This window comes from Macaca nemestrina, chromosome X, assembly GCF_043159975.1.
Source record: "Macaca nemestrina isolate mMacNem1 chromosome X, mMacNem.hap1, whole genome shotgun sequence".
NCBI lineage: Eukaryota > Metazoa > Chordata > Mammalia > Primates > Cercopithecidae > Macaca > Macaca nemestrina.
Window position 1 is genome coordinate 122,383,533 of NC_092145.1, and position 27,013 is coordinate 122,410,545.

The 27,013-nt window shown below is 42.1% G+C and overlaps 1 protein-coding gene and 1 long non-coding RNA gene across 3 annotated transcripts in view; both read left to right on the plus strand.

Moving 5' to 3' along the window:
- The first annotated feature begins 564 nt into the window (after positions 1 to 564).
- Positions 565 to 27,013, plus strand: part of LOC105463242 (sushi repeat containing protein X-linked) — a 74,977-nt gene continuing 48,528 nt past the window's right edge. For both annotated transcript variants that reach the window (XM_011710247.2, XM_011710248.2), the window contains exon 1: positions 565 to 737. In XM_011710247.2, the coding sequence (XP_011708549.2) occupies positions 629 to 737 (109 nt within the window). In that variant the 5' untranslated portion in view covers positions 565 to 628. The remainder of the gene's footprint in view (positions 738 to 27,013) is intronic.
- The window catches only part of LOC139360884 (uncharacterized), a 39,190-nt gene continuing 16,552 nt past the window's right edge, over positions 4,376 to 27,013 (plus strand). Inside the window, exons 1-2 of the long non-coding RNA XR_011618427.1 lie at positions 4,376 to 4,397; positions 5,124 to 5,191. This is a non-coding gene — a long non-coding RNA (uncharacterized lncRNA). The remainder of the gene's footprint in view (positions 4,398 to 5,123; positions 5,192 to 27,013) is intronic.

Consider the following 27,013-nt stretch of genomic DNA (forward strand, 5'->3'; position numbering starts at 1 on the left):
CTTTGACGTCAGCAGAACTCCACACCTAAGTTCCAGTCCCTGCTCTGCCAGTAACGGGGGTGAATCTGGGCAAGTTTCTAAGCGTCGGTTTCTTCTTGGAGAAAGTGGACATAGTAATAGCGAACTTGGGGCATGGTCGTGAGGATCATACCAGAGAACGTGGCCATAGTATCCGGCCGCAGTGTGGCCACTCTGAATCCCCTCGGTTGCCCCTTCTGTTTCCGTGTGACTCACACAGCTTTCTTCTGCACAGATGGTATCCTTCTAGACGTCTGGGATGTTCTAGGCGGTTGAGCCACCCGTGTGTGTATTCCGGGTGAGGGGGCGCGCAAATTGGACCAAAGAAAGATACTCTAGGATATTTCGCTCTGCTGGGGCATGTCTCCAGCGCTCTCTGGCCAGAAAGCGCTGGCACAAAAGGAGGAGGTGGGTGGGTCAGAGCCCCAAACCGCGCAGTGTTCCAGTGGGGCGGAGAAAGGAGGGCAGGCCCCAGGCGGGAAGGAGGGAGGAAAAGAGGCGAGAGGAGGAGTTTTCCAGCCCGGCCTTCGCCCGCCCGCTAGCACGCAGTCCCTTGGTCTCTTTGGTCTCCTCCCGCCCCTGGAAGCGCGCTGCGCTGCCGAGGCGAGCTATGCGCCCGCTCGCCATGGAGAGCCCCGCACACCGGCCCGCGCTGCTGCTGCTGCTGCCGCCTCTGCTGCTGCTGCTGCTGCGCGTCCCGCCTAGCCGCGGCTTCCCAGGTAGGATCGGAGGCGTGGCTGCCTCCTCAGCTGGGCACCAAAGACCCCCGGAGTCGCCGTTGGGACCCTTCGCTCGGGATAGCGGGAGGTGCAGGGGGCGCCCTTTGTTTGCGCAGAACTCCTCTTTCGCAGCCCGAGGGTGGGGGTGATGCGGAGCGGGGCTGGTGTCTGGGCACGCACCGGGAAGAACTGACTGTTCCATCTCCAGGCGCGGGGCGCCCTCGCGGCGACGGGAGCCCGGGCACCTTCTGCGTCCGGGCTTCCAGAGTTCCAATCAAACCCTTTTCGGTGTAGGAGGCTCCAGAGAGAAAGTTTGGCCGAAGACTACTTTGCTACTTTCTCACACCCAGAATTTTGCCTCTCACATGGTTGCTCACTGGAGGCTGGCAGCTTGTCCTGGAAGGAACCTCTATGCCCTCCCACTACACGTCCCAGGCTACCCCCTTGGGGCCGCAGGGCACGAGCCACGGGAAAGCGACTTTTGTGGAAGGCACGGGCGGGGCCTCCCCTGAATCTCTTAACCCCCCCTGCTGGGGATTCAGAGAAAGTCTGCGCCTCTGAGGAAGAATCGCCGGCTGAGTGGTGACATGTGGCATGCACTTGATTAGCCCCAGGGAAAGAGGGCTACTCGCGCAAGGCTCTGCTGGGCAGAGGGTGCGGCTTATTCCTGTAGGGCGTGGTCTCCGGCATCTAAGGGGGCCCTGGTGTTTCTTGGGGGCTCTCCTGGTGTGAGCAAAATTATCTTTGGAGATGCACTTTAAAAAGCTCCAGCTAACTTCCTCACCCTGGAGTCTTAAGTTAGCGAAGAGCTTCAGGGGAGTAGGGCAATGTGCCACGCACTCCTGTTGCCTCGGAATGGAGAGGAAATCCATGGATGCGTTTTAATTTAGTGTTAATGGGAAAGTGGGTGACGTGGGCTATAGGGCGTGCAAATATTTGGCTCTGCGTTCAACACTGTGGGCAGCTTAAATCTGGGGTATTAGAAATGAACCTACTGAGTTCTGGTAGAAGGATAGAGGATGCCCATCTTTCTACCAGTGTGCTTGGGAGATGTAGGGATGGCTGCGGGAAACTCTCTGCATGCACCTAAATGAATGAATAAAACAAATTTGGAAATTAATAAACAGGAACATTTGTGTTTTGAGCTGACTCTTAAGTTTTCGGCTGCTTTGTAGGAACTGATTCAGGGTAAAGTGGAAAGGAAATTTTATCCTTACTGCCAGGCAACTGTCATTCCCATGGTGTGTTAATACCACCTCTCCCACCCCCGTTAGCAGGAATCAGGTTAAAATGAACCTATAGGGGAAGAGGAAGTCATTAAGTGCCCCAGAAGCAGCTTTCTGGGGAGCAGGCAAATAAGGTGAGAAGCTAGAGATAGCTTTTCCGCACTGAATTGGGAGGTGTCTGTGAGCTGCCTGGGAACCTCAACTTCTTGTTGAGCCTTTCTCAAGCTGGGGACCGCTTCTCCTTTTCCATCCGACCTCCGACCCTTCTCCTCCCCTGCCCTCCCCTCTCCTTTCTCTCATCTTCCACCTTTATATAGTATAGCTTGCTACCAGGGCCCAGCCACAGAATCATGAGTTTGCCAGTTTGGGCATTCACTACCACAGTCTTTTGGGACCTATCCCTGGCTTTCCTGGCTCCCTCTGCCAGCCTGCAGGCTGCTCCCAACTTTTAGCCACCATGTTCCTGCTTGCCACTACCTCCACTGACTCCTAACCTGCCCTCTGGCTCTGCTCAGACCACAAATGAGCTGAAGCTGATTGGAGCTGCTTGATAGACACTCCTCTTGAGCCTCCTTTTGGCATGGCTCAATGGGGTCTCTTGGGAAGTGTGCTCCGCCGAGGTTGTGAGATCCAGAGGAGGGGATTTCAGTCCAAGCCAGAGGCTTTGGAAGGCTGGGGAGGGGAAACTCTGTAGGCCCTTGGGTCTGAAAGCAAATCACATTGGCTGAGTTCACTCTAAGTGCTGGGTGACAAATTTTAAAGATCATTTCAAAGACACTCTCCTAGCAAGTGGACATCATATGTCCAGTAAGAGAGAAAGTAAGGGCCCTGAATCTGGAACTCCTGAAAGAAGATGGAGATCTAGGGCCCCAATCAGCAAGTCGATTATGTAACCATCTGCACGTGAATAGCAAATCTGTCAGAGTGAGAGTAAATCACTCTCATTCCCACTCCTAGAAGGTGTCTGGAGTTCTTCCATCTTAGAATTTAATGCAGCTTTTCTGACTCTCTGATCTATTTTTTTGCAGCCTAGCAAAGATGCAGTGTCTATAAAAACCCACATGAAGTGTATGGAAAATTTGTAGAAAAGTTGTTTGCGTTTGCCTGTGTTTGTATGCTTATAACAGATGAGAATTTTGATTCTGTTCTTAAAATAATTCTTAGAGCTGTATTTGCATGTGAGATTTTGTAGGTTCACTCTGCCTCCTTCTGCAAACAAGGCTGAAGATGGAGAATGAGTACCATGGCCTCTAAGAAAGGCTTCGTGAATCTTACATCTGGAGAAAACTGCTAAAGTAGCGTGGTTTTACTAGTCAGGAAAACCAAGTGAGGTTTGCTAAAAGCCAAACCAGACTATATCAGCTGAAGCAGTCTTCTGAAATACCACATTTGGAGATAAGTACTAGGAATGGAGCACCTAACTCAGGTTCTATAATTAAGGTCTCACCGGGAACAGGCTAGGAATTCCTATTTAGATTTAAAACGTGTAATCAGCTGACAGAAGTACTCTGCAATGAAAAGGAAATATGCTGGGGAGAGCAGGTCATTTTTCTCTAGCATTTTCTTCATTGATAACACTCTCAGTACAGTACAATGTTGTTTGTTAGTTACTACTCATTTCACAGATTTGGGAGCTGAATGAGACACCAGAAACCATTGTTAAAGCTGCATCTTCACATCTTCCCAACTCATCAGTCCTTGCCCCATAACCAGTGCTGCTTTTCTCTTTTAGATTATTGCTATAACCTTCTCACTTTTGGTCTCCCTAATTCTAGCTCATTTTACTCTCTCACTTTAGATAATGGTCTTTTAAGTCCATTGACTTTAGTACTGTTTTTTATCACATCACTCCCCTACTCAAAAACTTAGGACAGCAGCTCCCTGTTCTCCCTCAAGTAGAAAGTTGTTAGTTGTTTTTAGGGGCCTAGACAGTTTGCTTCTAGCCTAATTTTCCAGACTTTCCCCCCTGGTTTCCTAAAATCCTATCCTTATAGAACGTGAGTCACATTTTCCTTCTTGGCAGATGCTGCTTTCTGTACCTGGAATCCTTCCCCCTGGCCATTTGTCCAAATACTGCCCACCATCCAGCAACACCCCCACTTTGATGAGACCTTTCCTTGGTCACTCCAATGGGAAGCAACCTGCCTTCCTTTTAACACCCATGGTCTCACTCAGGTCTCTTATATTTATCACATATGTCACATATGATAATGCTGTATATTATCATAATTTATGCGCTCTTCTTCTTCTTGCAGATTTTAAGCCCTTGCAGATTTTAAGCTCTTGCTGTGTCTTACCCTTATTTGTATTTCCCATGGTGCCTAGCAGAGCACTTTGTGCCACATGGATATTTGTGCTTAATGAATTAACAGTGCCTGTAACTCCAGTGATGGGCCATTGGACAGGAAAGGAGCTGAGGGGAACATGTGCACAGGTACACAGGGCTTTGTGCCACCGTGAGTCTACGTACATAGAAACGATGGCTTACTGGCTACAGAGGTTCCTTTTAAATCTACGAACACTCTCTGTTTAAGCAATAACCTTCTCTGTTGGGGGCTGTAAGCTGAGAGACTGACTGCAGCCGCAAGCTGGAGTTTGCACTTATTATTTTTGTTGGCCACCTTGATCTGTGCCTTTCCAAAGTGGTTGAATGGTTTCCTTAGTAAACGCAAATATGTGTGCTACATCAATCCCTCTTTCAGAGAACACAACTGAAATTAGTAATTGAAAGTGAAGAGAGAATTTAAATAGAAGAAGTTTTAGTTTTGCCAGGCTATAGCATAGTGTGAAAGTTGTAGCAGGCAAGTTATGATTAATGGCCAGGTTAAGGATTCGCTTCCAAAATAGCAGTGTGAATAATAACCTCTCCCAAGTTCCAATTCATAGGGAGTTTCTCAAACCAGCCCCTCAGTTCTTAATTGATTGAAGTAATTGTGACAGGAAGTCAAAGCATTCTACTTCAAATCTCCCCTGTAGGATTTAACCAGAATTTCCAAGATGGCACTTTCCTAATGTGTGATGTCTGAACTGCTAACTTTTATGGGCCATTTGTTTTAGGAGGGTGATCTTTTAAGCCTGAATCTTTCTCTGGGAAATTTGGGTTTAGTTCTGACATAGAATCAGTTTCTACCTTTTCTAATAAAACCTGGGCTCTGCCCAGAGACTTATTTTCAAAGTGAACACTGAATGATGAAGCATTTATGTGCTTGGGAGACCACGATGAAGAAGGTATGTAATTTCTTCTCTCTTGTAGCTTTCTGTCTTATGGGGAAATAGAGACATAGTTATTTCAGGTAATCAATGTTATAATACAGTTGAATTGACAGGCCCGGGGAGCACAGAGAGGAGCTATGTGGGAACACTGGGATTGGTTATTGAAGAATGATGCTGAGACTTGCTGATGCGGAGATGGTGGCACTAAAGGCCCAAGAAAAGTGAAAGTAGAGAATGTGTGGGCTTCTCTAAGAATGTTTTGAAATTGGAGACAAAAATCTGTGTGAGTGTCCTTTTTCTGGGGAGATGGCTCTATCCTGATTCAAAACCACTAGTTGCTAGAGCATCTTCATGAATTCTATGAGAAAATGTGCACTTAATGGGCAGAAAAATCAACGTACAGAGTAAGATGAAATTACCAGAGTAGGTAAACTTTGATTGAACCAGTGAGCAGGTGGCCTTTCCAGTTACAGCCAGGTGTATAGTTTCCAGTTATTTTCACTTAAAAAGCAGCACCAAGCAAAACAGATGTAATCATAAATTGTAATTGCCTTCAGGCCTGGGCTGGTAACTTGCTGTACCCCCCTGCCCCACTTAGTACAGTGTGACTTGGGGGAGGATCTTTAGTCAGTATTTGTGGATTTATTGATTGATGTAATTGTGACAGAGAATCAAAGCTTCCTATTTCAAATATCCCCCGTAGGATTTAACCAGAATTTCCAAGATGATACTTTCCTGAGAAAACGGATTGCAAGATAGCTAAATGTCAAAGGAAATTTGTCCGTTTGGACAGGCAATGAATCAGGGCATAGTTAATTGCGAAGGCTCTTGGATGTCAAATCACCCGAAGACATTATTCTAAGAGACTTAGAAACTCAAGGGAGCTCTGGGGGCAGGATTTGCAGATAAAGATTTAGAGGAAAAGCTTGTGCAAGAGAAAAGTCCTTGGTAGCATTGCTAAGCCCCCAAGTTTTCCAAATGATAATTAGTAGCACCTGGATCATACGGGTGTCTGGCACATTCTGACCTCAGAAACCTCTGGAGTACTCATTCCGGAGCTGAATGATTCACTCACCCGTAATCCTTAGCTCACACTGGATACTTCTTTATACATTGTTCTCCAGGGAGAAGATAAATGGGTTTGGACATAATGGCTTGGATTATCCCAGAGGTTTGGGGTTGTAAATTGAGCATAATGATTATCAAACTTTCTTCTGAGTAATAGATCCAAACATAGAATCTGGGGACAGACTTTCTGCCTTGGCCTTGAAATATCATTGCAATATTTCTTCTGTCCCACTCTCACAGTGACCTGTAGTGTAATCACATGTCCTAGCAGCTCATGTCCCCTGCTATCGCTAGCTGTTTGCAATGTACATCCAGTTGTACTTAATGAGAACCTCCTCAATGCTGATTACACCCCATGATCTGCTAATGGATGACCCTCGCCTGCCACTTATTGTGTGGGTGGCTGAGCTGAATGACCCTGCCAATCCCAGCGATCCAAGATTGTTCACAAACACTAGTTAAATTAGGGCCACAGGGTGAGAATTAAGCCAAGGTTTGGCAGGCCCATTGTGGAGTGGTGAGGAAGTGGTGGAGTGGCTACATCCTCCACCTTCTGAGATTCTGCCCGCAAAGTGGCAATTCCTTATAGGAACTCTGACAGACATGTTGGTACTGACTCAGTATTAGTCAGATCAAGGCTCCAATTCCTTTCCATACCCGACCCTGAAATTCTGTTTCCATTTAGATTTTAATTCAGCTTTCCAAGGGGTAGGGTCATTATGTTGCACCATTACCTATTCAGGGATCGGATGCCCCCAGCTACATGAGTAGGTTGTGGGATCTTGTTCATTTTTGTATTCTCATGGTCTAGCAGGGAGCCTGACTTCTGGGAGGCTCTCAGTGAATCTGCGGAGTGACATTTGCTGGGGGGGCATGCCTCTGGCCAGTTCTGAGCCCGTGGGTATCTTGGTCTTTATCTAGATTTCTGCAGGAGTTTCTCTGTTCCACACCCAGGCTCCCTTGCATGGGTTGCCTAATTCATGGAACCATGGAACCTCAGACTGGGAGGATGCCTGAGACAGTAACTTGCCCTGCATTTTAGGGAGAAGCCTCTGAGGCTCAGCAAGATGAAGGGATTTGTCTGGGGTCACACAGAGAATTAAAAGCAGAATTGGGAGTAGAGCTCAGTCTAGTGGCTATAGAATTCCTTTCACTTCATAGGCATGCACTGAATCCAATTTTTGTGTGGTCCCTACATGTCAGGCATCCTGTGGGGCACCAGAGATAGGCAGGCAAGAATGAATGGCACTGAGCGTTTGATATGGTTTAGATCTGTGTCCCCACCCAAATCTCATGTTAAAATGTAATCTTCAGTGCTGGAGGTGGGGTCTGGCCAGAGGTGACTGGATCATGGGGGGCTGATTTCTCATGAATGGTTTAGCACCATCCCCTTTGGTGTTATTTTTGCAATAGTAAGTTATCATAATATCTGGTTGTTTCGAAAGTGTGTAGCACCTCCTCCATCTCTCTTGCTCCTGCTCTGGCCATGTAAGACATGCCTGCTTCTCCTTCACCTTCTGCCTTGATTGTAAGTTTCCTGAGGCCTCATCAGAGGTAGAAGCCGCTATACTTCCTGTACAACCTGCAGAACTGTGATCCAATTAAACCTCTTTTCTTTATAAAGTACCCAGTCTCAGGTATTTCTTTATAGCAGTGTGAAAATTGACAAATACAGCATTGTTCACTGAGCCCCTGTCCAGGGTGTGTCTCAGAGCTATTCTTTATATTGACACTTGGCTGTACTCTCAGCATCTCATATCTAGAGCTGTTTGGATGTTTTTCAAGAGTTCTGAAAAGTCGCTGCCCCAATGTCAGTTCTTGCCCTCTTTTGAGGTTGTCAGAGTCCCAGATGCTTCCTCTCTGTACCACTTGCTTTGAACTCCTCAACTGATTTGTGATTACATTAATAACAGTTTTATTGAGATACAATTCACATACCATACCTCATTCATTTAAACTGTATGACTCAATGGTCTTAGCATATTCACAGAGTTGTGCATTCATCACCACAACCAATTTTAGAATGTTTTCATTGTTCCCCAAATAAACTCCAAACCCCGTCGCCATCATTTCCCAATCCCCCATCTTTAGGCAACCACTCATCTATTTTCTGCCTCTATATATTTGCCTACACTTGACCTTCCATAAAAATGGAATTACATAGTATTTATCCTTTTGTGTTTGGCTTCTTTCACTTAGTATAGTGCTTTCAAGGTTCAACTGTGGCAGGATACTGGCCAGAGTCAGCCGATGGTGCCTGACCACCTCTCAATGCTGGCTGCAGGGCCACCACTAGTGCATAAAGCACCTTGGAGTGAATTAGAAAAAGAGGCCCCCATCTGGGCACATGTAGATCTGTGGACACAGGTCTTGGTCAAGAGACAGACTTTGGGCAAGAAAAGGATAGAGGCTGGCCCAAGACTCAAGGACTTGAGGCCTTGAGTCCAAGGATTCAAGACTTGGAGAGTGGAGGGCAGGCTAGTTTTGAGATGAGACCCCACTTGCTCTTTGTGAGGGTGTGATGGTGGGTGCTGTAGTGCAGGGAACTCCCTGAACTGTATCTATGTAGTCCTGGATGTCGGTAGCTTAACCCCAAGTGGGACAAGCTATGGACCCCATATTCTTTTAGAGCTTGTGACTCTGTAAAAGGAGAACAAAACAAAAAGCTGTGCTTGCATGCCAGCAGCATCTGTGGTGAACTCTTGGGTCACGTGGGAGCACGTTAAAAATGCAGAAGCTCAGGCCCAAACTCAAGACCTACTGAATCAGCATCTTCATTTTAACAAGATCCTTCCAATGATTCTTCTACACGATGAAATTTAGGAAGCAGCTCTTGGCCAAGACAGGGTGGCTTGCCTGTTTATAACTACCACACAGTGGCTCACTTCCCCTCCTCTCCCATTTCCTGTTGGCTTTGCCTTCATCACTGAATCCTCTGGCCTTCCTTTCCTAAGTCCCCAACATTCCTGAGATAAGCATGTACAGCCTGTAGTTTAGGTTTTTTCCTCCCTTCTCTAACTCAAAAACAAATGCAACCCCCCTTAACTTCATCTCTTTTTAAATCTTTCTGCCAGGAATACAGCCCCTGCCTGGCTTAGCCTTGAGCAGCAGCAAAGCACATCTTCAGGCTGATTGGTAACGGGGGCCTTGCATGGCTTTTCCCTGCAGCTAAGATGTATTAATACCTTATGAATAACTTTAACTGTCAAGAAAACCAGGCTAGTGTGATCAGGACTGCTCCTGCCACTCTGCCAAGACTCCTGGGGCTGAGAATTCCTGGAACTGATCAGCTCTTAAAGACACAGCGATTTTTTATCTTCATACCAGAAATCAGTGCCACTGGGGTTAGCGGGAAGGCAGCACCTTGGGAGATGAGTGAGAGTGAGAGCAGTGGATTAGTGAGGAAAACACCCAGCCCCTCATAGTAAGCCCCTCAAGCTCCATGAATTGGGGATGTCAGGAAGACTGAACTGTTAACAGCACTGAAAGAGGGTCTCTCACCTTTTCAGGCAGTTGGGTAAGTAGTAGTTTCCAACCCAGCAATGGTATTTTTTCTCTCTTTTCTTTTCCTTTTTTTTTTTTTTTTTTTTCCTTTTTGACGGAGTCTTACTCTGTCACCCAGGCTGGAATGCAGTGACATGATCTCGGCTCACTGCAACCTCCACCGCCAAGGTTCAAGCGATTCTCTTGCCTCGGTCTCCCGAGTAGCTGGGATTACAGGTTTGTACCACTACTCCCAGCTAAGTTTTGTATTTTTAGTAGAGACAGGGTTTCACCATTTTGGCCAGGCTGGTCTCAAACTCCTGACCTCGTGATCCACCCTCTTCGGACTCCCAAAGTGTTGGGATTACAGGCATGAGCCACCGTGCCTGGCCAGCAATGGTATTTGTACAGGCTGAATTAGGATCACCTGGGGAGTCTGATGAAATATGGTTTCCCTGGGCCATATTTTGATACACAAATCAAAATCTGTGTATTTTGATTTGGTAGATCTAGGTTAGGGACCAGTAATCTAGGGTGAGGGTCTGCAAACAAAATCCAGGCAGTCCAAAGATGGCTCACTGCCAGTTTTTATATGATTAGTTGAGCTAAGAATGGTTTTAACATTTTAAACTGATTGAAAAAAAAATCAGAAGAATAATGATGTTTTGTGACACATGAAAATGATATAAAATTCAAATTTTGATATTATTGAAACACAGCCATGTTCATTCCTTTGAGTATTTGTCTATGGCTACTTGGTGATACAATGGCAGTTAAGTAGTTGTGACAGAGTCCATATGGCTTGTAAAGCTGAAATGCTTTCCTTTACAGAAAATGTTTGCTGAACCTCTAATCCAAGGCCTTACTCAAAGTGTGGTTTGATAACCAGCCTCACCTGGGAGCTTTATAGAAATGTAGAATCTTGAACACCATCATAGATATGAAATAGGCACCTACCTTTTAACAAGATTCCTGGGTGTTTGGGGCTACTTCTTCCCCACCATGAGGCTCAACTTGGGACTCATCTTGGAGGTCCAGGCCAGCATGCTGTAACTAGCCTTGTATATGGTTAATTTATCTGACACATAGCTGGGTTTGAACCATTCTTAAGGTTTGAAGCTTGGTAATCTCCTGATATCTTAGATGCTCTAAAAGCTAGGTTCCTGTTTTATTCTTGCCAATTCTTGGCTAAGATCCAGTGTCCTAATCTGAGGCTGGAGGTGGACTGGCTTTTGCTACCTGTTGACAGATTTCTTAATGCTTCTTGGATTTCTAGACAGCAGTCTCCAGATGTGCTGCCCTGCCAGGATCTTGGTATGTAATATGGCCCATAGCCCTCCACCTTCTCCTACTTCCTTCCATGAAGCACTGCTTCCCAGAGACATTCAGAAATGGTGTATGGGAAGCAGGAGGCATTGTAATTTAGTTGCAAAAGGCTGGATTAAATAGGTTTCTTTATTGCAGGACTGCTCAGGGTCATTGATATGCTAGTGTACCTTGTTACTCTCTGAGAGAGGACAAGGAGGAATAGTGAGGACCACAGAATCTCAAAGTGGGGTCTGTAGACCAGCAGTAACAGCTGCAGCATCTCCTGGGAACCTAGTAGATATATACATTCTCAGACCACACCCCGGAGCTACTGAGTCATGAGCTGGGTATGTGGGAAGTGGGCCTAGTCATCTGTGTTTTAGCAGATCCTCCAAGTGATTCTTATATACCCTCAAGTGTGAGAACCACTGGTGTGGACATTTTCAAATGGTTTTCTCCGAACATCTCACTAGCCAAATGTCTTGTCCTGAAACCAAAAACACAGTGTTAATGGAAATCAATTTGTTGATTTCAATTAACACTGTGTTTTTGGTTTCAGGACAAGACATTTGGGAACATGACATTGAATTTCCTGAAGCATTTACTGGCGGCAGTGACCACTGCAGGCTTGGGGAGGTAGAAGTAGGGAAGAAAAAAAACCCCAACCTTTGGGTAGCATCATCTGTCCCACATCTGTCTCTCTAGTCATTGTGTTTTGGTTAAAGGAAGTTTTTTTGAGTTGAAAGCCACCAACTTTTGGGTATTATAAACATGTGTTCTTTAAAATGTGTTTTTTTGGTATTAAAATGTAAAGAAAGCTGGGGACAGCCCTTGGGGTGTTTCTCTCTCCTCTTCACGTTGCTTCCTTTCAGAATACTCTCTTCTGTAAAATTTTCTCATGCAAATTCCAAACTCATCTTTTCAGGCCAGCCAAGTCCAAATGGCTCTCATTTGAGTGAGTGACCCTTTTCTCCATGGGAAGCCTCAGGACACATTCAGATAGGAGGGAAGCTGTGGCTCTCAGCATGAGGAGACTGTGCCTTCCTTCTCAAAGCTCAGCTCACTCCCTCTCATTCCAGACCTTCTTCCTTTGCCTTCCAGGGCTAGTGGTGTCACAGCCATGGACCTGTGTTTGAACACTTTTTGGTGTTTACTCTGTGAGGATATGTAACTGCTGTGTTGTCACTTAGTTTGAAATTCTCAGTGATAGTGAGGCTTGAGGGTGAGTTGGGAGAAAGCACTAAGTTATTCTATTTCCTCCATGGGTTGGCCGCTGAGGAGAGGAATGAAGGTTGAGAAAGCCATGCAGACCTTGATTTTCAGTGAAAATAGTGAGACAACTGACAACTTCCATTTCTGTACATTTTTGGTGGGCAGAAAATAGATACTGTAGTTTACTTTTCTTGGCTTGGTGGTCTGAATGTTACACATATCTATAAAATGGCCCATTTGATATTGCAGATGAGCTGAAAGTATCCTCTGATGAATGTATTTTAACAAAGTTTTCAAAAATTATAGGCTGGCCACTGTTTTTCCACAATTTTTTGCAAAAAAAAAAAAAAAAAAAATTACAGGCTGAGCACAGTGACTCATGCCTGTAATCCCAGCACTTTGAAAGGCCAAGGTGAGAGGATCGCTTGAGCCCAGGAGTTCAAGACCAGCCTGGGCAACATAGTGAGACACTATCTCTGTAAAAAAAAAAAAAAAGAAAAGAAAAAGAAAGAAAAGAAATTAGTCAGGTGTGGTGGCACTCACCTGTAGTTCCGGCTACTCAGGGGCTGAGGTGGGAGGATCGCTTGAACCCAGGCGGTCAAGGCTGCAGTGAGCCGTGATCATGCACTGCACTGCAGACTGGGTGATAGAGTGAGTCCCTTTCTTTAAAACAAAATTATAAAAGTAAAAACATGCTCATTATGAAAATATTCAAATAGAGGCATAAAAAGTTGAAAGCAGGCCCACCCTTCATTTTCCTCTTGATTCCATTCTCTTTTTCCGAAGTTGCCACTCAGTAGTTTGATATAAGCTTCTGGACAGTTTTCTATGCTTATGATTCTTAAACAAAAAAGGTAAAAAAAATAACGTATTGCTACATGTAACAACAACACAGACATAATGTTCAGTCAAATAAACCAGACACAGAAGAGTACACATGGCAATTCCATTGATACAAAGTTCAACAACAATGTGCAAAACTAGTCCATGGTGTTACAAGGCAGAATAGCAGTTGTCTTTACAGGGTAGCCACTGGGAGGGGCCGCAAGGGGGTCTTCAAGGGTGCCAGCAGTATTCTATATCTTGATCTGGGTTGGGAGGTCTCATGGGTATGCACATACATAGAATGTATTGAGTCGTATACACTTAAGATTTGTGCACTTTACTATATATGTTTACCTCAATTATAAAGAAAAAGAATATCCACAAATGTATGTGTGGATGGGGCATAAATGGATTTAAGATGTCTTTGTTAAATTTCCATGCCATTGCCTGTGGGGACTTTGGAAATACATGGTAGCGATTTGGGTTGTCATAGTGATAGAGAAGGCCAGGCCTGCACAATAAAGTATTGACTCCCTCAGAATGGCCATAGCGCCCACATTGAAAAACACTGTTTTAAAAGTTTGCAGACTGTTCTATCAGGCAGGTGTTCAGAACATTGGGTAGACCTTTGAAACGGTCTTGCCTAGATCTTTACTCTGTCTTTATTTAAATGGAGGTGAAGCCTCAAGAGCTGATGTGGATGGATGGGTTCTTGATTTGTTTTTGCCTTCTGAACCAAATTGTAAAGGAGTGGAATCATCTCCTTTGCCAGGGAACAGAGGCAATTTGATAACCCTCAAATGTGAACTGGATGCAAGAGAGAGCTCTTCTCCAGCTCAGTGTCTCCTTCCCATGCTCATAGCTCTGTGAGGCCATGTGGCCTCTGCCAGTGTCTTAGTCTGGAGTCTTCTGCTGAAAGTCTTACTGCATCCTCCTTTCCTTTCTTGGATTTTCTCTGTGTCCCATTTGATCTCTATAGAGGAGAGTTAAGCATTTGAAGGACCACATGCCACATCACAAAATTGCTTTTGTTCCACTGTCTGGTTTTACTTTAAAGGCTAGCCCTCTTTTTGTCTGTCTGTGTTGACTGGGGACAGTCAGGCTACAGAGCTTTGCGAATGCCCCTTGGTGAGAACAGGACTTGGCATTTATTGAGGTCCCCTGCTTTGGGCTGCCCTCCTCAGATTTAGGTGCTTGTCTTTTTTCTGTTTCTCCTCTCTCCCATCTCTGGGCAATGGGCAGGGACACACTTTGGCCCTTCATAGTATTAAACAATAGAAGGAGACTAAATTGGAAAAATATTATTTTTCCCTTGGACCAGAGTAATGCCTTCATTTATAAAGCCTTTCTTTTAAGTTTATTTTTGTTGGCTCTCTAAAGTAGGACCACAATTGATATTTCACAAGCCACATGCTGTTTTAATTGTCTTGGCTAATTAAAGGCAGAGTGCCTGGGGATTATGGGTGCCATGGACTCTCCCTGGGGTCTTCCTTTTGGGGTCTGCACAGAAGAGTTTGAATAAGAGGATGGAATATTGTCTAATATTGTCTCTGATGAAACAGCTGCAGAAAGCAAGGCTGTCTCTGGCAGCTCATGTCTGGCAGGGATCATTCTCTCACCAGGCAGCCATTCTACTGCCATTTATTTCTGGATGAAATAAAGTTAAAATGAACATTTCAGAGTTGCCTCAATGGGGAAAGAAGTTATATAAAGGCAGTATTTGGATGCCAGAGAGGGAAGAAGAGTCCCCTGTAGGATGGAGCCCCAATTGCCCACAACAGTGACTCACAGCAGTTGCCCAGTGAGCAGTACCCTTATTGTCTTTCTTCCCTTCTCTGTCTCTGCTCTAGTCCATCACTATGCTTCCTGGGATTGCTTCCCAAATGAACTACTTGTACTTTGTCTTAGAGTATGCTTTTGGGGGAACTCAGACAATGGCTAAGCTGGAACTTAACCCAGGATTTTGGTTTCTGGTCCAGAGTTCTTTGTACTGCTGAATTGACTCCTGCTGAATAGAGCTCCCTAGGTCACTGAATGAACTGCAAAGAAGGCTTCTATGATGGACACTTGGAGGTTGTTTCACTTATCTTTTGATGCATAAGAAACCACTCCAAAACTTAGTGGTTCAAATAAGTGACAACTATGTATTTACTCATGACGCTGCAGTTTGGGCAGGACTTTGGGGGACGGCTCATCTCTGATTCACATGATGTTGTCTGGGGTGACTCACCTGAGTCTAGTGGATCCAGGATGGTTCCACTCATGTGTCTGTGTCTGACACTTCATCTGGGATGACCGAAATCGTTGGGATGGCTGGTCCCTCTCTCTGCCTCTGTGCAGTCTGCATAGTTTAGCTCTTTTCCATCTCCCCATGTTGCCTTACTCTCCAGCAGGAAGCTGGCATTACATGCAGCTGGCCTCCCAGTGGACAAAAGCCAAAGCTACCAGGACACTAAAGGCATAGATCCAGAACTGTCACAGCATCACTTCTGTTACATTCTATTCGTCAAAGAAAATCACAAGGCAGGCCCATATTTGGGATGGTAGTGGTAGTGGATGGAGTCTACCTCTTATATGCATGTGCAGAGTGGGAGGAATTGTCAGTGGCCACTATGCAGGCAATCCACTACAGAGCTGGTTTGTGAGGGCATATAGGAGGTGGGAGTTTAGTTTTCCAGGATGTTTGCTGGATGCCTTCTGATTAAATGCTGGACCCCACGTTGCTAGCCAAGTGTATTAGGCTGTTTAGCTACAGAATGTGGCATATACAGATTCATTGAAAGTTCATAGAAGTGAGTAAATCAGCATCTCTGGGAATATCAAAGGCTCATTTTCCAGTGCTTATTGATACTAGCACTACCTCCCTCCCCCACTATCTCAGACTTCTCTCTCTTCCTTCTATCAAAGGCAAAGACTTTATTAAACAAAAATGAACTCAAAATAGAACATAGACCTAAATATAAAGCCTATAAATATGAAACTTCTTGAGGACAACATGGGAGAAAATCTTTGTGACTTGCGTTAGGCAAAGATTTCTTGAATATGACACCAAAAGCATGGTCTATAAAAGGTGTAACTGATACATTTTACTTTATTCAAATTAAAAACTTCTCTCCCAAAGACCCCACTAAGAGAGTAAAAAGAAATATATAAAGAACTCTCTAAACTCAATAACAAGAAAACAAGCCACCTGATTTTTAAAACAGACAAAATATGTTCAAACCAAATATGTTCAATATTATTATCCACCTGCTATTTGGATTAAACTCACGCAACTTCTGCTTTTGTCTGCCAACTGTGAACAAAGCCACTTGCTCTTTTAGGGAAGTGATTTGTAATATACAGTGCAAATGTAAGGTATGGTTATACCTCCCACAAAACAACTTGCACACATTTCTGCTCCTTGTAGAGGGCTGACTAGCCATTTTCTCTGTCTCTCTCACTGGACTTTATGTGACAGACACCCACAAATTGCTAGCCATGGCCGTTAAGTAACCACTGGCCACTGGCAATTTGAGGCAGATCATTTACTGTAAGCTCAAGTGGACGTGGGTGTCTCCTACCATGCTTTTCCAAGCCAGGCTGGTTTTTAGGCCTCCCTAAAAAAATCTCCCACTGCCCTCAAGTGTCCTGATGTCCTTTCATTTCAAAGAACTTGCATCATTTGAGCCTGTAACAAGGGGCTTTTAGTCTTCCTTGGTACTATTGATATGTAATAAGTGTACTTTGACTTTGATTTTTTCTTTGAATTCATTTGTAAGCAACGGTAAAGTTTGAAATGTATTACTTCATATTATCATACATTATTTTTTCTCAGGACCTAATGTTAAATTCAATGCTGAGTGCTTAATAAGGATACTGATTACATGAGAAGTAAGTAACAGAACAGTTTTCATCTAGTTTCTAAATTTAGGGAGAAAAAAAAAGCTTGGATGAACAGCTGCAATGTGCCAAATAATTTCCCACTTTTGTGAATCCCAAAGGCCCCTCTTCATGCATTCAACATTCCTGAAATTTCTGGAATAAGAAAAAATTGTGAGAAGAACCCACAGGGTTTTTAAAAACGACTTTATACTTGAGGTGTACTTGCCATGTAATAAACTGTACTGAATTGCTTTCGTACCCTTTTCAAAAATTAATTGGAAATTTTTGTGCAGATCTGTTTCTGGGTTCTTTATTCTGATCCATTGGTTTATGTGCTTATTTCTTCACTAATACCAATGCTGTCTTGATTACTGTAGTTTTGTAATATGTCTTAAAATTGGGTAGTGTGATTCCTCTAACTTTATTCTTCTTTTCCAAAATTGTTTTGGCTATAAATTTCATGTCAATTTTAGGATCAGCTTATTTATATCTGCAAAACCTTGCTAGTATTCTGATGGCAATTATGTCACATCTACTGATCACTTTGGGGGAGAATTGATATCTTTAATATTTGAGTCTTTCAATCCATGAACACTGTACATCTCTCCATTTATTTAGGTCTTAGTTGATTTCTTTCACAAACATTTTTTAGTTTTCAGTATATAGATCCCATACATGTTTTGTTAGATTTGTAAGTATTTCATTTTCTGGGACTACTGGAAATGTTTTTATTTTCTTAATTTTACTCTCTAATAGTTTATTGCAAGTATATAGAAATGCAATTAATTTTTGTGGTTTGACTTTGTATCTTGTGATATTGCTACCCTCGAGTGTTGTTTTGTTGATTCTTTGAGATTTTCTACATAGACAATCATGTCATCTGTGAATAGGGACAGGTTTATTTTCTTTTCATTTCTTTCTTTCCTTCCTTTCCTTCTTTTCCTTCTTTCTTTCCTTCTTTCTTTCCTTCCTCCTTTCCTTCCTTCTTTCCTTCCTTCTTTCTTTCCTTCTTTCTTTCTCTCTCTCTCTCTCTTTTTTCCCTTCTCCTTCTCCTTCTCCTTTTCCTTCTCCTTCTCCTTTTCCTTTTCCTTCTCCTTCTCCTTCTGTTGCCCAGGCTGGAGTGCAGTGGCGCAATCTCAGCACACTGCCACCTCTGCCTCCCGGGTTCCAGTTATTCTCCCACCTCAGCCTCCTGAGTAGCTGGAACTACAGGCGCGCACAACCACACCTGACTAATTTCTGTATTTTTAATAGAGACGTGGTTTCACCACATTGGCCAGGCTGGTCTCGAACTTTTCACCTCAGGGGATCCACTCACCTCAGCCTCCCAAAGTGCTGGGATTACAGGCGTGAGCTACCGGGCCTGGCCAGGGACAGGTTTATTTCTTCCTTTCCAATCTTTGCATCTTTTCTTTCTTTCTTGTCTTATTGCACTGGCTAGGACTACCTGTATAGTGCTGAATAGGGTAGTGAGACTGGGTGTTGTGTTGTTCCCAGTCTTAGGGGGAAAGCATTTCAGTCTTTCACCATGAAGTATAATGTTAATTGTGGGCTTTCTGTAGATCCCCTTCATCAGGTTGAAGACATTCTCTTCTCTTCCTAGATTGCTGTAAGTTTTTTTTTTTTTAATCACGAATGGATGTTACATTTTGTTAAATTCCTTTTCTGTATTAATTGATATGATCATCTGGATTTTCTTTAGTTTGTTAATGTCGTGGGTTGCATTGATTAATTGATTTTTGAATATTAAGCTAGGCTTCCATTGTCAGGATACATACCATTTGGTGTTAGCATATTATTCTTTTTATGTAGTGTTGTGTTTTATTTGGTAATACTTTATTGGGGATTTTTACATCTGTGTTCATGACTGATATTGTCCTGTAGCTTTATTTTCATGTAAAGTCGTTGTCTGGTTTTGGCATCAGAGTAATGCTAGCCTTGTAAAATGAGTTGGGACCTGTGTTCTCCACTTCAATTTTGTGGAAGACATTCTGTAGAATTCTTTTAAAAATATTTGATAGAATTCACCAGTGAAATCACTGTGCCTGGAGATTTATTTTTAGGAAGATTATCTATTCATCTTGAGTGAGTTTTGATAGTTTGTGCTTTTTGAAGAATTGGTTCATTTCATCTAAGCTGTCAAAGTTATGTGTAGATTTATATATATGGTGTGTCTGCTGTGATACCCTCTGTTTCATTCCTAATATTGGTAATTTGTTTATTTTCTTTGTTTTTCTTTGTCAATCTTGCTTGAGTTTTGTCAATGATATGAATATTTTCAAAAAAACAGCTTGATTTGTTTCTATTGTGTTGTTGTTTCATTAATTTCTGCTTTTGCCTTTATTATTTTTATTATGTCCTGCTGCATGCTTTGGGTTTGTTTTGTTCTTTAGTTTCTTAAAGTGGAAGCTTAAGGTATTGTTTTGAGGCCTTTTCTTTTTTCTAATATAAGCATCTGATGCTATAAATTCCCCTCTGAGAACTGTTTTATCCCACTGTACTCTCTCTCCTCTCCTTTTTGAACTCTATTGACTGAAATGTTAAACATTTTGATATTGTCCCACAGCTTCCTGAAAAAACCAAGATTAAAAAGAAGATTGAAAAAAAAGTTTATTGAGCAAGGGGAAGACTAAGAAAGACAAAAAGTCATGGGGCATCTTCCTACCCTCTTAAGACCACATCTTTTCTAGAGAGAAAAATTCCTAATTCCCAGAGTTTTAGGTAACTAGAATTTGCTATGCAAATGCTATAGTTGCCACTGCTGTCACTCCTGCCCACTGTCACCACAGGATTATATGGGGGCTGGGTCATGAGATAATGGAGAAAATGAACATAAAAGAAACCAGGGAATTTTCTTCATTCTCTCTGAAGCATTAAAAGAAAACCAGGGAATTTTCTTCATTCTCTCTGAAGTAGTACAGGTCTTCTTTTCCACTCTTAGAGTCAGAGATAGAGGGCTTCTCCTGGAACTCTCTCTGTACCCAGTGTCTACTTCTGTGTTTGGGCTGATTTTAGTCTAGTCCTGGGATACCAAAGTAACACCAATTCAGTGTTATCCCAAATTCTTAGTCTGCCTGCTAATGTTTACTTTTTCAGAGTCATCAAATAGCTGTTCAGATGCACTTTGTTCAGGTTTTTCAGCTGCATTCAGTAGGAAAGACAGGGTGAAGTACAATTACTATGTCTTACCCAGAATTGGAATATTGTGACCTTTTTAACATTACGTTATCCTTTTCATGGTAGTCAAATAGGTAATTTTCTTCCTCCCTTCCTTCTTTCTTTCCCCCTTTGTTTTTTCTTTTCTTTATTTTCTACTTTTTCTTTACTATGATGCCTAGTATATTGTTAGACCTGGATAAATAACTTTTGACTTCATTGCAGATGGTAAAAAGTCTTTTGGGTGAGGTTTTATAGTCATTATAATTTAGAGAAAGGATTGGGATTGTTTATCATTGGAAAACACTTTGTTTTCTAAAGATATATCTACTAGGATGAGAGAAGAAAAAATCATAATCTCAAAAGTGGGGAGTAATAGTCTTATAGGGTCACTGTGGGGAATAATAGTCTTATAGGGTCACTGTGAAAGTTCAGAGGGATGATATATTTGTACCAGGAACAAATATGTTACATTTGTTCCTTTAAGTAAATCTAGTCCCATCCAAAAACATATTTATTGACATTAGCTCATTTTTGAAAGCCTTTTTAAAATGAGCTAATATCAATAAATATGTTAATAATGAAAGGAACCTAACAATACAGAATGATTATGCATCAAATGCTGTATGTTTACTGTGGTTTGAATGTTTGTCTCCTCCAAAAGTCATGTTGAGATTTAATTGCTATAGTAACAGTATTAAGAGGTGGGACCTTTAAGAGGTGATTGGGCCATTAGGGCTCTGCCTTCATGAATGGATTAATGCCATTATAGCAGGAGTGGGTTGTTAGTTATCTCGAGAATGGGTTCCTGATAGAAAGGAGGAGTTTGCCCCCTCTTTCCCCTTCTGTCTCATGTACTCTCTTCTGCCCTTCTGTCATGAGATTATGCTGCATTAAGGCCTCACCAGATACCAGTGCCATGTTCTGGGACTTCTCAGCCTCCAGAACTGTGAGCTGAATAGACTTCTCCTCTTTATTAATTACCTGTCTGTGGTATTTTAACAACAGATGGTGGACTAGGGCAGTGTCCTTCTTCTGCTTTATTAGATAGCTTATTTGAAAAGTGAACGAGCAATCCTGCTTGTAGTCTGAGGAATGGAAATTGTGGAGTTGAGGGAGATTCAGTAAGAGATGATCTTTCACCCAGATGAGGCTATTGTTAAACTTTTCATTAAATTGCTTTTATTTTGGCCCTTGTATTGGTATCATCAAACATTAAACAGCCTTAAAAAGTGAAATGATATCCAGTCATCTACAAAAGAGTGAATTGTGAGGAATTATGTGGCTTGTTTCCCAGTAGAGACAAGTGATTTCACATTCTGCAACAGACCCATGAGCCACACAAGCCACATGAAAGGTGGCCATAGCTCAGGTGTTTGGCTCAGCTTCCTATTCCATCCAAGCTCTTTCTAATCACAGATGAACCAGCCACACATTCTTATTTTGAGTTGACTTCAGCTTAATTGCAATAAAGTTAAGGATTGGAAAACATTTGTGTTAACATCTACATTCTGTTCAAAACATCAACAAAAGCCAAATCCTCCAAATTAATAGGCTCTTTTGAAGTCTTCTCTTTTGAATAAACAGTGTTGACATGTAATTCATCATTAACTCATAAAAACACTTCAGTAATGTAAATCAGGATTGAAGTCTAAAAGCCATTCTGCTTTCAATTAGAGCATCCAAACCTGGTATCCGAGACCTTTTGTCCTTTTTTATTTCCCAGCCACTCTGTTATTTTGTCAATCTCATCTCCCTCCTCATCTGTATCCTGCTCACGCTCTAGAAATCAAGTCTTTCCCTCAGATGCAATGCCTGCATCTGAATTTTAAAAGTAGTTAATAGAATATACCAACTCCATGTTTAAACAGGAAGAAACTAAGGCTCCTGAGTGGTGATGGGGCTGGCCAAAGTCACATGGCTAGCTAGTAGCAGAGCTAGATGAGGATTCTTAGCATCTCACTCCATTATTTTACTCCTAGTCTTCTAGAAAGACTCTGTGCTGTTCTCAGAGTCTCACCTCTGAAATAGCATACTAAGGTTTTAATTCACTCACAAATGTTTTTAATACCTTATAAGTATATGAAAGAAAACCAACTTGTGATGTTATTAGGTTGGTGCAAAAGTAATTGTGGTTTTTGCCAATGGCAACGGAAAAAAAAAACCACAATTACTTTTGCACCAACCTATAGACGTCAGGATAGTGGCAGGTGTCTGACCATGTTCTGTTTCTTGATCTGAGTTCTGTTACATGGGTGTGTTCAGTTTATAACAATTCATTGAATTGTGTACTTTTTAAAAAATAAAATATCTATTACAAGTGGCTTATGGTATTATCCCTGAGTTTTGCTTGGGCCCCAGAACTTAATATGCTATTAATATCCTTTATTATGCAACGAGTCACCTTTCTCATCCAGCTTAAAAATTAATTTTCCTCTTAACATTCTTTTATTCTGCTCTCCAGTATACTTTTGCTTCCCGGCGCCTGCCTAACGTTTGTACCATCAGCGTTGTAGAATCCTACTTCAAAAGAAGCATTTGCTTACAGCCCAGAATCATAGTGGTGATCATGCAGTGATCTTAGCCCCCACCCCAGGGTGCTTGCTTGTTTGATAGTCACTGTGAGTGTTCCTAACAAGCCAGGGCATATCTGGATTCATCATTTCCCTGCACATCTGTGCTCTAAATCTCCAGCAATATGTGTGATAAATAGTCTGGAGCTTATTTTCTAAATGACAGCAGTGAAACCTCCAGCTTTTCTTTCTTTGAATTGAATCTGAGACACATGAAATTGGTATTCTCTGAGGCTTCTCTCTTCCCCCTCCTCACCTTTCTTTTACAGCAGGGGAAAAGGCAGAACCCTAAGTTTGTAATTGGCAGTGGATTGAAAGCCGTAGATCATTCTCTCCTTTCCAGAGATAAAGAAACGATCTTTTGTGAGCGTTCATCACTCTGTCTTTTTATTATTTCTCTCTCTTACTTTAGGGTCTTATTTTGTCCTGTCCTCCACGTTTCTGTACACCACTCCCTCCCCAAAGGTTGCTTTTTCATAGCGTAAAAGTTGATCCTGAGTCTGTGTGCAAGACGTTATTTGGTACTACAATTTCACAGAATCATAGAATCTTAATCTTGGAAAGGGCCATAGAGCCCCACCCTACTTCCCTCATCTCACCCCTCTTGCCAGCATCCTTTGGCCTCATGGGAACACTTCCAGCTTCAGTAAGCTTTGATGGAATCTCAAGATGGTCTCGAAGTCTTAGAATACCCTGCCTCACACTAGGCTAAAATCAGCTCTACATAACATATAGCCATTGTCCTTATTTCTCACTTTTGGTACTGCACAAAGTAAGTCTCTGTCTATTTTTATCCATGGGATGGCCATTGAGAAATCAGAACACAGGGATTCTATTTCCTTTTAGTCTCATTTTCTTCAGGCTACAAACCTAAAGTTTATTCACCATTCAACAAACTTTTTGTTTATTTGTTTACTTATTTATTTGCTGCGAAAGCTAGTCTCTGTTGGTCATTTTTTGTTTTTCCTTTCTAGCATCTTCTGGCATTTCTGTGTCCTCCTCAAAGTGTGGCCCCAAGTGATAAATATTTGAGGTGATAGGTACGTAAATTACCCCAATTTAATCATTGTGCATTGTATGCACATATCAAAATATCACTCTGTATTCCATAAATATGTACAATTATAACATGTCCAAAAAAAAGAAAAGAAAAAAAAAAAGAATTGGCCCAAATGGTCTGTTATTCCAGTGTGGTTGCTTCAGTCCAGGATAAGCCAGGCTTCTTTGGTTTAGCCTCTGTCCTCTTGCAGGCCGCTGTTGCTCTTTTTTAAGAAACTATTTCACCTGCTGGCTCACAATGTGGACAGCTAGCTGGCTGCTCTTTCCCAAACCTGCCAGGGGAGGTCTCCCCGCTTGCTGGGTGTATAGCTTAGTGTAGGGAGAGAAATACAAGACTTCACGTTTATAATCCCTATTAAATTCTTCCTTGTAGGTTTCAAACTAGCTATGGCCTATGATTTCGTCATCTGTTGGTTTTGCCCATCTGTAGCCAACATTGTTGATGCCCTGTGCCATCTCCCCTCATCCCATCTCTGGATTCATCTGCAGCTGAGGTAGACAGTTCTCAAACATACTGACAGTTTCTCACCTTAGATGTCCACATGTCTTAGAGGCTTTGCCTTTGGATTTTCTCCAGTCCCGTGGGAGCTCACTCAGCAAGAATTTCTGGTAGAGTAGGGGACGTTAACACCCCACCAGCTCTTAGCCAAAAAGGACAGGAGTCTGTGGGTAAATACCTGACCTTTCATGTCCCTGGGTTGTGTTTCCTCAGAGTCTCCTCAGTGGGAATGAATCCAGGTTGCCCCCAGAAGTAACCCCATTAGTATATCTTTATGGGCTCTTCCCCTTTTCCTTTCTCATTTCCCCTGCTTTCTCACTGCGCTTCCTGGGATCACCTTCCAAATGAACAATAGCACCCAAGTCCTTGTTTCAGACTCTGCTTTGGGAGAAACAAAACTAAGATCTTGTCCTCTCCAGCTTGGTTATTTTCTACAGATTTATTCCTCTTAATTCTTCCTTCACTGGTAGAATGACACAGAGCCCTACAGCACATCTCCTGAGAGGAGGTTACCTGTTAATGGGTTGTGAAATTCTTGTAGTGGTCATGATCAGCACTTTTTAAAAACTAAAATGTAATAGAATAGCAAATATGAGAGGGCATCATACCTTAAAGATTGTTCCGTGAAACTTATTTTTCGATCATATAAATGTATGTGTGTACTGAGTCACAAGATGAAACATTTTCTGTGGATTATATTCAAAAAAGTGAAAAGTAATTGCTTTCTGTGAATACAATTCATGAATCAGTATTTCTCTAAATGGACCTTTATGTAAACTAGATTTACTAGAGGAGGCATTCTCTTGGGTAAACCAAAGAAATGAGGTTACTTTGGCCTGATTTGCTCTTTTTGAACCAATGCTGATTCCAATGCTATTCTAAAAAATTCTTCCTTTTGTTTTTTTTTTTGTTGTTGTTAATAATCTGTACTAAAATAACGCTTAGGATAAAATTGAAACTTTTCGTGTCTACAGTTTCCATACTCCATATTTTTACTGGTTTGAAAACTGTCTATCCACAGTCTTTGACACTTCTTTGGTTTCCCTTAATTTTTCAGTGATTATGAAGAATAATTTCACTGTCCACCCTTTATATTCTTTAAGGCCCTGGGATGTAGTTTCCCTGGATCTGGAAATTTGAGCTCAGGTAAAATTGCCAGCTGGGGTCTCATTACTCTTGAGCCCCTCTTCCTAATCTGTGACTTTTTTCCACATATAATATTAAAGCAAGAAAGATATTTAGGTGGACTTTAAGGAAGAAATTTCAACTTTCCTAAAAGTGAAATGTTGAGAACAGCTTGGGAGTAGGCTGGGAAGACTGTCTCCAAACTTTTGAGTTTTCACTGGGACACTCTCAGTACACGAGGCTGGTGCCTGCATCAGATTATCTTTCAAGAGTATTTCCAGATCTAAGACTCTCTAATTTTATTGGCAAAGCATATCTTTTAGTTGGAGGCCCAAATGGTAATTTTTAAGAACTTCTCGGATAAACATGTTCTTATCATTGCAAACAAATGAGAAACAAACCTAACAAGCTCTTTGCATCAAATATATTTTAATTGCTCTGCTTGAAAAATTTTAAACAATGAGTAGAACAAAAGAATATTTATATAATATGGATATGGTAAACAAACAAAACAAAACACAAACACCTCTACTTACCAGCCAGTTTAATAAGAACTTACCAAGAAAAGAGCAAAAACGTTACCCTGTAGTCCTTGCAATTCTTTCCTCTGGATTCTTTTCCTTTCCCTATCTCCTCAGAGGTAACCAATGTCCTAAATTTTGTATTTATCATTCCTATCATTAGCTTTATAGTATTACTGAATATGTTTTTGTCTCTAAAAATACATTATTTACAGCTGGGTGTGGTGGCTAATGCCTGTAATCCCAGCACTTTGGGAGGCCGAGGCAGGCAGATCACCTGAAGTCAGGAGTTCAAGAACACCCTGGTCAACATGGTGAAACTCCATCTGTACTAAAAATACAGAAATTAGCTGGGAGTGGTGGCACGTGCTTGTAATCCCAGCTACTCAGGAGGCTGAGGCAGGAGAATTGCTTGAACCCAGGAGGTGTATGCTGCAGTGGGCCAAGATTGTGCCACTGCACTCCAGCCTGGGTGACAGAGCAAGACTCCATCTCGAAAACAAAACAAAACAAAACAAAAACATTATTTACATTTACATGCTTTTGACTTGTGTATAAATGGACACGTGCTGAATATATTCTTATACAACTTGCTTGCTTTTTTTTCACTTAACATTAGATTACTAAGAGTTGCTCATGTTGTTACATGCAGTTGTGTTTTTTCATTCACGTTACCTTGTAAGATCCCATTGTGTAAATATGCCATCATTTATCCATGCTACTCTTGATGTGCATTTTGGGCTGTTGCTAGTTTTATGTTCTTGTAAACAGTGCTGTTGGGAAGATTCTTCTCTATCTCCCTTGAACAATGTGCAGGAATTTCTCTAGACTAAGTACCTAGGAGTTGAATTGCTGGATAATATGCATACATATCTTTGACTTTGTTCAATAATGCCAAATTATTTGCTAAGGAAGTTATACCAATCTAAACTTCTAGCACCAATGTGTATTTCCATTGCTCAACATCCTTGTTAACCCTTGATCTTGTTATATTTTTAGAGTTCTTCCAAACTAATGGGTAGGAAATGGTATCACTGTGGTTTTAATTATTGTTAGTGATATTTTAGTAATAATATAATGGTAATAATAATATGGTTATTAATTCTCAGGGGAAGGATTTTCCTTCTTTCACTCAGTGCCAGGG